The sequence below is a fragment of the Salvelinus fontinalis genome, unplaced genomic scaffold (genome assembly GCF_029448725.1).
Source record: "Salvelinus fontinalis isolate EN_2023a unplaced genomic scaffold, ASM2944872v1 scaffold_0039, whole genome shotgun sequence".
NCBI classification, from domain to species: Eukaryota; Metazoa; Chordata; class Actinopteri; order Salmoniformes; family Salmonidae; genus Salvelinus; species Salvelinus fontinalis.
Genome location: NW_026600248.1, coordinates 399,374 through 414,373, shown reverse-complemented (window position 1 = coordinate 414,373; position 15,000 = coordinate 399,374). Strand labels below are relative to the sequence as shown.

Here is a 15,000-nt window from a genome sequence, read left to right as displayed (position 1 = left end):
CTGGGCTAATACTATTCAGACTGGACTAGTACTATTCAGACCGGACTAGTACTATTCAGACCGGACTAGTACTATTCAGACCGGACTAGTACTATTCAGACCGGACTAGTACTATTCAGACCGGACTAGTACTATTCAGACTGGACTAGTACTATTCAGACCGGACTAGTACTGTTCAGACCGGACTAGTACTATTCAGACTGGGCTAGTACTATTCAGACTGGACTAGTACTATTCAGACTGGACTAGTACTATTCAGACTGGACTAGTACTATTCAGACTGGACTAGTACTATTCAGACTGGACTAGTACTATTCAGACTGGGCTAGTACTATTCAGACTGGACTAGTACTATTCAGACTGGACTAGTACTATTCAGACTGGACTAGTACTATTCAGACTGGACTAGTACTATTCAGACCGGACTAGTACTATTCAGACCGGACTAGTACTATTCAGACCGGACTAGTACTATTCAGACTGGACTAGTACTATTCAGACTGGGCTAGTACTATTCAGACTGGACTAGTATTATTCAGACTGGGCTAGTACTATTCAGACTGGACTAGTACTATTCAGACTGGACTAGTACTATTCAGACTGGACTAGTACTATTCAGACTGGACTAGTACTATTCAGACCGGACTAGTACTATTCAGACTGGACTAGTACTATTCAGACCGGACTAGTACTATTCAGACCGGACTAGTACTATTCAGACCGGACTAGTACTATTCAGACTGGACTAGTACTATTCAGACTGGACTAGTACTATTCAGACTGGACTAGTACTATTCAGACTGGACTAGTACTATTCAGACTGGACTAGTACTATTCAGACAGGACTAGTACTATTCAGACAGGACTAGTACTATTCAGACTGGAATAGTACTATTCAGACTGGACTAGTACTATTCAGACTGGACTAGTACTATTCAGACTGGACTAGTACTATTCAGACTGGACTAGTACTATTCAGACTGGACTAACACTATTCAGACTGGACTAGTACTATTCAGACTGGACTAGTACTATTCAGACTGGACTAGTACTATTCAGACTGGACTAGTACTCTTCAGACTGGACTAGTACTATTCAGACCGGACTAGTACTGTTCAGACCGGACTAGTACTATTCAGACTGGGCTAGTACTATTCAGACTGGACTAGTACTATTCAGACTGGACTAGTACTATTCAGACTGGACTAGTACTATTCAGACTGGACTAGTACTATTCAGACTGGACTAGTACTATTCAGACTGGACTAGTACTATTCAGACTGGACTAGTACTATTCAGACTGGACTAGTACTATTCAGACTGGACTAGTACTATTCAGACCGGACTAGTACTATTCAGACCGGACTAGTACTATTCAGACCGGACTAGTACTATTCAGACTGGACTAGTACTATTCAGACTGGGCTAGTACTATTCAGACTGGACTAGTACTATTCAGACTGGGCTAGTACTATTCAGACTGGACTAGTACTATTCAGACTGGACTAGTACTATTCAGACTGGACTAGTACTATTCAGACCGGACTAGTACTATTCAGACTGGACTAGTACTATTCAGACCGGACTAGTACTATTCAGACCGGACTAGTACTATTCAGACCGGACTAGTACTATTCAGACTGGACTAGTACTATTCAGACTGGACTAGTACTATTCAGACTGGACTAGTACTATTCAGACAGGACTAGTACTATTCAGACAGGACTAGTACTATTCAGACTGGACTAGTACTATTCAGACTGGACTAGTACTATTCAGACTGGAATAGTACTATTCAGACTGGACTAGTACTATTCAGACTGGACTAGTACTATTCAGACTGGACTAGTACTATTCAGACTGGACTAACACTATTCAGACTGGACTAGTACTATTCAGACTGGACTAGTACTATTCAGACTGGACTAGTACTATTCAGACTGGACTAGTACTCTTCAGACTGGACTAGTACTATTCAGACTGGAATAGTACTATTCAGACTGGACTAGTACTATTCAGACTGGACTAGTACTATTCAGACTGGACTAGTACTATTCAGACTGGACTAACACTATTCAGACTGGACTAGTACTATTCAGACTGGACTAGTACTATTCAGACTGGACTAGTACTCTTCAGACTGGACTAGTACTATTCAGACTGGACTAGTACTATTCAGACTGGACTAGTACTATTCAGACTGGACTAGTACTATTCAGACTGGACTAGTACTATTCAGACTGGACTAGTACTATTCAGACTGGGCTAGTACTATTCAGACTGGACTAGTACTATTCAAACTGGACTAGTACTATTCAGACCGGACTAGTACTATTCAGACCGGACTAGTACTATTCAGACCGGACTAGTACTTTTCAGACTGGACTAGTACTATTCAGACTGGACTAGTACTATTCAGACTGGACTAGTACTATTCAGACTGGACTAGTACTATTCAGACTGGACTAGTACTATTCAGACAGGACTAGTACTATTCAGACAGGACTAGTACTATTCAGACTGGACTAGTACTATTCAGACTGGACTAGTACTATTCAGACTGGACTAGTACTATTCAGACTGGACTAGTACTATTCAGACTGGACTAACACTATTCAGACTGGACTAGTACTATTCAGACTGGACTAGTACTATTCAGACTGGACTAGTACTATTCAGGATGGACTAGTACTCTTCAGACTGGACTAGTACTATTCAGACAGGACTAGTACTATTCAGACAGGACTAGTACTATTCAGACTGGAATAGTACTATTCAGACTGGACTAGTACTATTCAGACTGGACTAGTACTATTCAGACTGGACTAGTACTATTCAGACTGGACTAACACTATTCAGACTGGACTAGTACTATTCAGACTGGACTAGTACTATTCAGACTGGACTAGTACTCTTCAGACTGGACTAGTACTATTCAGACTGGACTAGTACTATTCAGACTGGACTAGTACTATTCAGACTGGACTAGTACTATTCAGACTGGACTAGTACTATTCAGACTGGACTAGTACTATTCAGACTGGGCTAGTACTATTCAGACTGGACTAGTACTATTCAAACTGGACTAGTACTATTCAGACTGGACTAGTACTATTCAGACCGGACTAGTACTATTCAGACTGGACTAGTACTATTCAGACTGGACTAGTACTATTCAGACTGGACTAGTACTATTCAGACTGGGCTAGTACTATTCAGACTGGACTAGTACTATTCAGACTGGACCAGTACTATTCAGACTGGACTAGTACTATTCAGACTGGACTAGTACTATTCAGACTGGGCTAGTACTATTCAGACTGGACTAGTACTATTCAGACTGGACCAGTACTATTCAGACTGGACTAGTACTATTCAGACTGGACTAGTACTATTCAGACTGGACTAGTACTATTCAGACAGGACTAGCACTATTCAGACTGGACTAGTACTATTCAGACTGGACTAGTACTATTCAGACTGGACTAGGACTATTCAGACTGGACTAGTACTATTCAGACTGGACTAGTACTATTCAGACTGGACTAGTACTATTCAGACTGGACTAGTACTATTCAGACTGGACTAGTACTATTCAGACTGGACTAGTACTATTTAGACTGGACTAGTACTATTCAGACTGGACTAGTACTATTCAGACTGGACTAGTACTATTCAGACTGGACTAGTACTATTCAGGCTGGACTAGTACTATTCAGACTGGACTAGTACTATTCAGACTGGACTAGTACTATTCAGACAGGACTAGCACTATTCAGACTGGACTAGTACTATTCAGACTGGACTAGTACTATTCAGACTGGACTAGGACTATTCAGACTGGACTAGTACTATTCAGACTGGACTAGTACTATTCAGACTGGACTAGTACTATTCAGACTGGACTAGTACTATTCAGACTGGACTAGTACTATTCAGACTGGACTAGTACTATTTAGACTGGACTAGTACTATTCAGACTGGACTAGTACTATTCAGACTGGACTAGTACTATTCAGACTGGACTAGTACTATTCAGGCTGGACTAGTACTATTCAGACTGGACTAGTACTATTCAGACTGGACTAGTACTATTCAGACTGGGCTAGTACTATTCAGACTGGGCTAGTACTATTCAGACTGGACTAGTACTATTCAGACTGGACTAGTACTATTCAGACTGGGCTAGTACTATTCAGACTGGACTAGTACTATTCAGACTGGACTAGTACTATTCAGACTGGACTAGTACTATTCAGACTGGGCTAGTACTATTCAGACTGGACTAGTACTATTCAGACTGGACTAGTACTATTCAGACTGGACTAGTACTATTCAGACTGGGCTAGTACTATTCAGACTGGACTAGTACTATTCAGACTGGACTAGTACTATTCAGACTGGACTAGTACTATTCAGACTGGGCTAGTACTATTCAGACTGGGCTAGTACTATTCAGACTGGACTAGTACTATTCAGACTGGACTAGTACTATTCAGACTGGACTAGTACTATTCAGACTGGACTAGTACTATTCAGACTGGACTAGTACTATTCAGACTGGGCTAGTACTATTCAGACTGGACTAGTACTATTCAGACTGGACTAGTACTATTCAGACTGGGCTAGTACTATTCAGACAGGGCTAGTACTATTCAGACTGGACTAGTACTATTCAGACTGGACTAGTACTATTCAGACTGGACTAGTACTATTCAGACTGGACTAGTACTATTCAGACTGGACTAGTACTATTCAGACTGGGCTAGTACTATTCAGACTGGACTAGTACTATTCAGACTGGACTAGTACTATTCAGACTGGACTAGTACTATTCAGACTGGACTAGTACTATTCAGACTGGACTAGTACTATTCAGACTGGGCTAGTACTATTCAGACTGGACTAGTACTATTCAGACTGGACTAGTAGAACATGCAGGGGGTTAGGGGGGGGGGTAGTTTGGGCTAACTCTGTCCTCTGTGTTGCGTTGTGGTGTGTCTGTGTCCAGTGGTAGGGGGTTAGGGGGAGGGTAGTTTGGGCTAACTCTGTCCTCTGTGTTGCGTTGTGGTGTGTCTGTGTCCAGTGGTAGGGGGTTAGGGGGGAGGGTAGTTTGGGCTAACTCTGTCCTCTGTGTTGCGTTGTGGTGTGTCTGTGTCCAGTGGTAGCAGTGGTGCCAGTGAGGTTGGTGGGGGGCGTGGCAGCGTGGGAGGGGCGTGTTGAGGTGTTCCACGGGGGCGTGTGGGGATCCGTCTGCGACGACCAATGGGATGAGAGCGACGTGGAGGTTGTCTGTCGACAGCTGGGCCTGGGGTGAGAGCACACACACCTTATTCACAAACACCTTAAGCACACACACTTTAAGCACACACACCTTAAGCACACACACACACACGTAAGCGCGCAAGCATGCACACACACGCACACCAGAGCTGAATTTCAAAAACTTGAAAGAATTGATTCAAATCCTTTATCTGTGTCCACATCCTCTCATAGCTATAGACCCTAATCCAGGAAGCTAATCCCTCTCGTAGCTATAGACCCTAATCCAGGAAGCCAATCACTCTCGTAGCTATAGACCCTAATCCAAGAAGCTAATCCCTCTCGTAGCTATAGACCCTAATCCAGGAAACCAATCCCTCTCGTAGCTATAGACCCTAATCCAGGAAACCAATCCCTCTCGTAGCTATAGACCCTAATCCAGGAAACCAATCCCTCTCGTAGCTATAGACCCTAATCCAGGAAACCAATCCCTCTCGTAGCTATAGATCCTAATCCAGGAAACCAATCACTCTCATAGCTATAGACCCTAATCCAGGAAACCAATCACTCTCATAGCTATAGATCCTAATCCAGGAAACCAATCACTCTCATAGCTATAGACCCTAATCCAGGAAACCAATCACTCTCGCAGCTATAGATCCTAATCCAGGAAGCCAGTCACTCTCAAAGCTATCCTGGCTGGGGCCAGGATGGTGGGTTCTATACCCTCTGGGGCCAGGATGGTGGGTTCTATACCCTCTGGGGCCAGGATGGTGGGTTCTATACCCTCTGGGGCCAGGATGGTGGGTTCTATACCCTCTGGGGCCAGGATGGTGGGTTCTATACCCTCTGGGGCCAGGATGGTGGGTTCTATACCCTCTGGGGCCAGGATGGTGGGTTCAATACCCTCTGGGGCCAGGATGGTGGGTTCAATACCCTCTGGGGCCAGGATGGTGGGTTCTATACCCTCTGGGGCCAGGATGGTGGGTTCTATACCTTCTGGGGCCAGGATGGTGGGTTCAATACCCTCTGGGGCCAGGATGGTGGGTTCAATACCCTCTGGGGCCAGGATGGTGGGTTCTATACCCTCTGGGGCCAGGATGGTGGGTTCTATACCCTCTGGGACCAGGATGGTGGGTTCTATACCCTCTGGGGCCAGGATGGTGGGTTCAATACCCTCTGGGGCCAGGATGGTGGGTTCTATACCCTCTGGGGCCAGGATGGTGGGTTCTATACCTTCTGGGGCCAGGATAGTGGGTTCTATACCCTCTGGGGCCAGGATGGTGGGTTCCATACCCTCTGGGGCCAGGATGGTGGGTTCAATACCCTCTGGGGCCAGGATGGTGGGTTCTATACCCTCTGGGGCCAGGATGGTGGGTTCTATACCCTCTGGGGCCAGGATACCCTACCCTCTGGGGCCAGGATGGTGGGTTCTATACCCTCTGGGGCCAGGATGGTGGGTTCTATACCCTCTGGGGCCAGGATGGTGGGTTCAATACCCTCTGGGGCCAGGATGGTGGGTTCAATACCCTCTGAGGCCAGGATGGTGGGTTCTATACCCTCTGGGACCAGGATGGTGGGTTCTATACCCTCTGGGGCCAGGATGGTGGGGTCAATACCCTCTGGGACCAGGATGGTGTGTTCTATACCCTCTGGGGCCAGGATGGTGGGTTCAATACCCTCTGGGGCCAGGATGGTGGGGTCAATACCCTCTGGGACCAGGATGGTGTGTTCTATACCCTCTGGGGCCAGGATGGTGGGTTCTATACCCTCTGGGGCCAGGATGGTGGGTTCTATACCCTCTGGGGCCAGGATGGTGGGTTCTATACCCTCTGGGGCCAGGATGGTGGGTTCTATACCCTCTGGGGCCAGGATGGTGGGTTCTATACCCTCTGGGGCCAGGATGGTGGGTTCTATACCCTCTGGGGCCAGGATGGTGGGTTCAATACCCTCTGGGGCCAGGATGGTGGGTTCAATACCCTCTGGGGCCAGGATGGTGGGTTCTATACCCTCTGGGGCCAGGATGGTGGGTTCTATACCTTCTGGGGCCAGGATGGTGGGTTCAATACCCTCTGGGGCCAGGATGGTGGGTTCAATACCCTCTGGGGCCAGGATGGTGGGTTCTATACCCTCTGGGGCCAGGATGGTGGGTTCTATACCCTCTGGGACCAGGATGGTGGGTTCTATACCCTCTGGGGCCAGGATGGTGGGTTCAATACCCTCTGGGGCCAGGATGGTGGGTTCTATACCCTCTGGGGCCAGGATGGTGGGTTCTATACCTTCTGGGGCCAGGATAGTGGGTTCTATACCCTCTGGGGCCAGGATGGTGGGTTCCATACCCTCTGGGGCCAGGATGGTGGGTTCAATACCCTCTGGGGCCAGGATGGTGGGTTCTATACCCTCTGGGGCCAGGATGGTGGGTTCTATACCCTCTGGGGCCAGGATACCCTACCCTCTGGGGCCAGGATGGTGGGTTCTATACCCTCTGGGGCCAGGATGGTGGGTTCTATACCCTCTGGGGCCAGGATGGTGGGTTCAATACCCTCTGGGGCCAGGATGGTGGGTTCAATACCCTCTGAGGCCAGGATGGTGGGTTCTATACCCTCTGGGACCAGGATGGTGGGTTCTATACCCTCTGGGGCCAGGATGGTGGGGTCAATACCCTCTGGGACCAGGATGGTGGGTTCTATACCCTCTGGGGCCAGGATGGTGGGTTCTATACCCTCTGGGGCCAGGATGGTGTGTTCTATACCCTCTGGGGCCAGGATGGTGTGTTCAATACCCGCTGGGGCCAGGATGGTGGGTTCTATATCTTCTGGGGCCAGGATGGTGGGTTCTATACCCTCTGGGGCCAGGATGGTGGGTTCAATACCCTCTGGGGCCAGGATGGTGGGTTCAATACCCTCTGGGGCCAGGATGGTGGGTTCTATACCCTCTGGGGCCAGGATGGTGGGTTCTATACCCTCTGGGGCCAGGATACCCTACCCTCTGGGGCCAGGATGGTGGGTTCTATACCCTCTGGGGCCAGGATGGTGGGTTCTATACCCTCTGGGGCCAGGATGGTGGGTTCAATACCCTCTGGGGCCAGGATGGTGGGTTCAATACCCTCTGAGGCCAGGATGGTGGGTTCTATACCCTCTGGGACCAGGATGGTGGGTTCTATACCCTCTGGGGCCAGGATGGTGGGGTCAATACCCTCTGGGACCAGGATGGTGGGTTCTATACCCTCTGGGGCCAGGATGGTGGGTTCTATACCCTCTGGGGCCAGGATGGTGTGTTCAATACCCTCTGGGGCCAGGATGGTGGGTTCAATACCCTCTGGGGCCAAGATGGTGGGTTCTATACCCTCTGGGGCCAGGATGGTGGGTTCTATACCCTCTGGGGCCAGGATGGTGGGTTCTATACCCTCTGGGGCCAGGATGGTGGGTTCAATACCATCTGGGACCAGGATGGTGGGTACAATACCATCTGGGGCCAGGATGGTGGGTTCTATACCCTCTGGGGCCAGGATGGTGGGTTCTATACCCTCTGGGACCAGGATGGTGGGTTCCATACCCTCTGGGGCCAGGATGGTGGGTTCTATACCCTCTGGGGGCAGGATGGTGGGTTCTATACTCTCTGGGGCCAGGATGGTGGGTTCTATACCCTCTGGGGCCAGGATGGTGGGTTCTATACCCTCTGGGGCCAGGATGGTGGGTTCAATACCCTCTGGGGCCAAGATGGTGGGTTCTATACCCTCTGGGGCCAGGATGGTGGGTACAATACCCTCTGGGGCCAGGATGGTGGGTTCCATACCCTCTGGGGCCAGGATGGTGGGTTCTATACCCTCTGGGGCCAGGATGGTGGGTTCTATACCCTCTGGGGCCAGGATGGTGGGTTCTATACCCTCTGGGGCCAGGATAATGGGTTCTATACCCTCTGGGGCCAGGATGGTGGGTTCTATACCCTCTGGGGCCAGGATGGTGGGTTCTATACCCTCTGGCGCCAGGATGGTGGGTTCTATACCCTCTGGGGCCAGGATACCCTACCCTCTGGGGCCAGGATGGTGGGTTCTATACCCTCTGGGGCCAGGATGATGGGTTCTATACCCTCTGGGACCAGGATGGTGGGTTCTATTCCCTCTGGGGCCAGGATGGTGGGTACAATACCCTCTGGGACCAGGATGGTGGGTACAATAACCGCTGGGGCCACTCATAGGAAAATGTGTGCTCACACTATGTCACTTTGAATTAAAGCGGCTGCTAAAAGTCAGATATTATTTTAATATAGTTTTTGTTGTAGAATTTGTAGGTCTGGAAATCATATCAAATCATAAAAAAAGATTTTGTTACTTTCACGAAGACTTGAATGTCTCTCCCCCTTTTCTCTCTCTCTCTCCACCTCCCCCTCTCTGTTCCCCATCTCTTTCTCTCCTTCCCCTTCCCACATCTCTCTCTCTCTCCTTCCCCTCCCTCCCTCCTTCTCTCTCTCTCTCCACCTCCCCCTCTCTGCTCCCCATCTCTCTCTCTCCTTCCCCTTCCCACATCTCTCTCTCTCCTCCCCCTCCCTCCCTCCATCTCTCTCTCTCTTTCCCCTCCCTCCATCTCTCTCTCTCCTTCCCCTCCCTCCCTCCATCTCTCTCTCTCCTTCCCCTCCCTCCCTCCATCTCTCTCTCTCCTTCCCCTTCCCCCATCTCTCTCTCTCCTTCCCCTCCCTCCCTCCATCTCTTTCTCTCCTTCCCCTCCCTCCCTCCATCTCTCTCTCTCCTTCCCCTCCCTCCCTCCATCTCTCTCTCTCCTTCCCCTCCCTCCCTCCATCTCTCTCTCTCCTTCCCCTCCCTCCCTCCATCTCTCTCTCTCTCCTCCCTCCATCTCTCGCTCTCCTTCCCCTCCCTCCATCTCTCTCTCTCTCCTTGCCCCATCTCTCTCTCTCTCTCCTCCCTCCATCTCTCTCTCTCCAGGGGTGTAGCACGAGCGTGGGGTCAGGCGTATTTTGGTGCGGGGTCAGGCAGGGTGTGGCTGGATGAGGTGCGCTGCACAGGGAACGAGCTGACTCTGGAACAGTGTCCTAAAGCTGCCTGGGGAGAACACAACTGTCTCCACTCTGAAGACGCAGGGGTCTCCTGTACCCCTCTCCCTGGTACGATGGGACGCCTTCACACCCACGCTGGTGCACACACTACACACTGGTACACACACTACACAGGGGTCTCCTGTACCCCTCTCACTGGTACACACACACACAGGGGTCTCCTGTACCCTTCTCACTGGTACACACACACACAGGGGTCTCCTGTACCCCTCTCACTGGTACACACACACACAGGGGTCTCCTGTACCCCTCTCCCTGGTACACACACACAGGGGTCTCCTGTACCCCTCTCACTGGTACACACACCACACACACTCACATCTCTCTGGTTTACTGGTTTACTGTCTCTGACTGCTCTCCCTCTCCCTCTCCCTCTCTCTCTCCCTCTCCCTCTCCCTCTCCCTCTCCCTCTCCCTCTCCCTCTCCCTCTCTCCCTCTCCCTCTCCCTCTCCCTCTCCCTCTCCCTCTCTGTCTGTCTGTCTCCAGATGGTTCCGTGCGGTTGTCTGGGGTTAGTGGGAGCAGTGAGGGCAGACTGGAGGTGTTGTATAGAGGGCAGTGGGGGACGGTGTGTGACGACGGATGGACCGACTCTAACACACAGGTGGTCTGTGGACAGCTGGGGTACAGGTGAGGAGACACACACACACACACACACACACACACACACACACACACACACACACACACACACACACACACACACACACACACACACACACACACACACACACACACACACACAGACACACAGTATTTACTGAAAAGGTAAAGGTGTGTATTCTCTCTCTCAGATCAGGGGAATCTCTTCCTCCGGAGGGGTCAGAGGTCGCCCCAGGTGGGCAGTTTCCGGCAAGGTCAGGCCCCATCCTATTGGACGATGTGAGCTGTACCGGGAAGGAGCCAAGCCTATCACTGTGCAGCAGGAGGGCGTGGCTTAGACATGACTGTTCCCACAAGGAAGATGTCAACATTCGCTGTAGGGACAAACTCACACACCCCCTGCAGAGTAAGTACACACACACACACACCCTGCAGAGTAAGTACACACACACACACCCTGCAGAGTAAGTAAACATGCAATAAAATGCAAATTAATTACTTAAAAATCATACAATGTGATTTTCTGGATTTTTGTTTAAGATTCCGTCTCTCACAGTTGAAGTGTACCTATGATAAAAATTACAGACCTCTACATGCTTTGTAAGTAGGAAAACCTGCAAAATCGGCAGTGTATCAAATACTTGTTCTCCCCACTGTATATTGAAAACCAGTTGTTCAGAGACACAAAGACTACTCCATGGTTATTTTAAAATTTACAAAGTTCTCATAGACGAGGAAAATAAACACAATTCAAGCCCGGTTACTGATTGTAACAATACAACAAAAATATATAGCTTTTCTATAAATCTTCACATATAACTAATTGAACACACAAGCACTATTTTACATAGTGAAGATAAAAACTAAGTAAACAGAAGGCACAGTATGTGTGGATGGTATGGTTTGTGTTTATTTTTTATTTTATTTGTTATGTTTGGAAAGTTGAGTGAGTGAGTAATGAAATGGTTGCATATCCCAGAGCCAATGTATTGCTGTGAGCCGGGTATGAGAGGGATTTCAAGGTTGTTCAGATGATGGATATACTTTTATAATGAATTATACTTCTTATTTATTTATTGTCCTATCATGGAGAACTACATTTATTTTAAATTTTAAATTAATTATATCTAATTATTTATTATCCTATTTTAATGGTACGGTCCATGGCCCTATACCCTTGACACCCACCTGAATGACCCAGATACTAAGGAGAAGTCCCTAACTGTCTTATGTGCTCGCTGTAAGCGGTCTGTATGCAGCTAAAATGAGATCAGAGACCAAGAGCAGCACTGCCCCCTCAAGATTCTGAGCCTGCTTGGCAGGGTTGGTCCTGCAAAGCCAAAGCCCCCTAAAGGGAGAGCATAATATACAAGGAAATTCTCAAAGCTGCTAATGAGAACCTTGACGACCTTGTACCTAGCCGGTGGGGATTCCGGTGGGGTGCCCCCACCCAGGCAGTGGCAGTGCTGGCAACACTAGCTGCAGTAACCCATGGGGAGGGGGTCACACTCGGACATTCAGAGAGGGGGTATATTATTGTGGCCCTGGCGGCACAAAATCAAAGTCGGACTGCATGGAGATGCGTGGGGACATGGTCATGACGGGTGGCCGTATTGTGGGTGTTTCAGGAATAAGGTGTACATTTGACCACCATTATCTAGGATGTGACAATGGTAAATAAATCTCTCAATTTTTGCTCATTATTTTGCGCGGTCTTGCAGGCCTTCTCATGCAGCTGCAACTGCAGTAACATTTGTAAATCATGACCCATCTTGAGTTGGGCTCTGGGATGGTGCAATTGTTGAGAAAGTGAGCTTATGGTTGTGTGGGGGTAAGGGCTGAGTGTGTGTGTGTGTGTGTGTGTGAGTGTATGTGTGTATCCCACGACTGTTGCGAAGGAAGAAGTAAAAGATGTTAGGGACAATAGAGGATGATCCACAGCTATAAATAATACAAAAAGAGGTGAGGGCGATGGAAATGCATATGGCAACTGATCTACTACAATCCGGCAAATGGCACTGTATGCTCTTTTCAAAGGATGGATCCCAGTCGGTTCAGGGCTATGGGATACAGGGGGTCGAGGGTGGTCTGCCGGGCATTGGGATGACAACCCAACTCGGGTTGAGGAGGGCTTTTAGCGCGTGGAATAGTAGGGACCAATTGGAGGTTTACTTAGTAGAAATGCAAATATCATGGTACAACTATATAGACACTCAATCATTATGTTACTTTTTAATAGTACGTTTACAAAAATATATTCTGATTAAAAGAATGAAAGGTGTGTCTCATTATGGTAAGTGGTGAAATAAGTATAGCCAGTTACAATTGTAATGGCTTAGCAGATAATAAGAAAAGACGATCAGTATTTACCTGGCTAAAAGAGAAGGATTATAATATCTATTGTTTACAGGAAACCCATTCAACAGTTTTAGATGAAGTTTTGTGGAAAAAGAACTGGGGGGGCAAAATATATTTCTCCCATGGGCAAAGAAATTCAAAAGGGGTGATGGTCTTAATTAACAATAATTTTGATCCAAATGTGCAAATTGTCCAAACAGATCCTCAAGGTAGATGGATTATTTTAAATATGTTATTGGACAATAAACAAATATGGCTTGTCAACCTATACGGTCCGAATAATGATGATCCAAGCTTCTTTGAAAATATATATAAGAATTTATCAACTCTACAAGCAACACTAGACTCTATTATTATAGTGGGAGATTTTAATACGGTCTTAAATACCTCTATAGACCGGAAAGGAAATCACACTACAAACTATCACCCTCAGGCACTTAAGGAAATCATGAATGTCATGGATATATTGGAATTAGTGGATATATGGAGACTTAAATACCCTGATTTAGTGAGATATACATGGCGGAGGCTGAATCAAGCTAGTCGTCTTGACTACTTTCTTATACCATTCTCTCTGGCACCAAAAGTTAAAAAAGTGTTGATAGGGGATAGAATGCGGTCGGATCATCACATAATTGGCATATATATTTCTCTTACAGAATTTCCACGTGGGCGAGGATATTGGAAATTTAATCAAAGTCTACTAGATGATAAATTGTTTAGAACTAGGACAGAAGACTTTATAACTGACTTTTTCAGACATAACATAGGTACAGCAGATCCCCTTATTGTATGGGACACTTTTAAGTGTGCCTTTAGAGGCCATGCAATTCAGTACTCATCTTTAAAACAAAAGCAATTTAGATCAAAAGAGTCCATATTAACAAAGGAAATTATGGCTTTTTGAAGTTGAAGGACTAACAGTACAGTTAGATAGCAATAAAAACTGTACCACAGAGGCACAGAATAAGTTAGAGGAAAAACAAAAAGAAATGGAGGAACTTATTCAAGAAAGATCCAGTGTAATATATTATAAAAATAAAGCGAACTGGATGGAATATGGGGAAAAATGCACCAAATTCTTTTTCAATCTTCAATATAGAAATGCTACCAAAAAAAATGTATTAAAACTAGTTACAAATGATGGAGTCACGCATGATTCACCAAATGATATTTTGAAAGAGGAAGTAAAGTACTTTAAGAATATGTTTTCGTTTCAGGCTCCTCCATCTCCACTAACTGAAACTAATTGTATGGATTTTTTTCCTATTAATAATGTAAAATTAACATCTGTACAGAAAGACTCATGTGAAGGCCAAATTACAGAGGAGGAACTGCTTGATGCAATTGGGGCCTTTAAAGATGGGAAAACTCCAGGGCTGGATGGCATACCAGTGGAAGTATACACAACTTTTTTTGATATACTCAAAGGACCATTATTAGCTTGTTTTAACCACTCCTATATAAATGGTAGATTATCAGACACGCAACAAGAAGGTCTGATATCGTTATTACTGAAACAGGACCCAAGTGGTATATATAAAGATCCAGTCCAATTAAAAAATTGGAGACCTCTTACACTTCAGTGTTGTGATGCAAAAATCCTAGCAAAATGCTTGGCGCATAGAATAAAAAAAGTTTTGTCAGATATTATTCATCCTCATCAGACAGGTTTTTTACATGGACAATACATTGGAGATAATATAAGG

The 15,000-nt window shown here is 47.0% G+C and overlaps 1 protein-coding gene across 1 annotated transcript in view; it reads left to right on the top strand.

Moving 5' to 3' along the window:
- prss12 (serine protease 12) overlaps positions 1 to 15,000 on the top strand; it is a 91,959-nt gene that overhangs the window by 18,548 nt on the left and 58,411 nt on the right. Inside the window, exons 4-7 of the mRNA XM_055910971.1 lie at positions 5,163 to 5,313; positions 10,202 to 10,380; positions 10,819 to 10,960; positions 11,125 to 11,339. Of these exons, the coding sequence (XP_055766946.1) occupies positions 5,163 to 5,313; positions 10,202 to 10,380; positions 10,819 to 10,960; positions 11,125 to 11,339 (687 nt within the window). The remainder of the gene's footprint in view (positions 1 to 5,162; positions 5,314 to 10,201; positions 10,381 to 10,818; positions 10,961 to 11,124; positions 11,340 to 15,000) is intronic.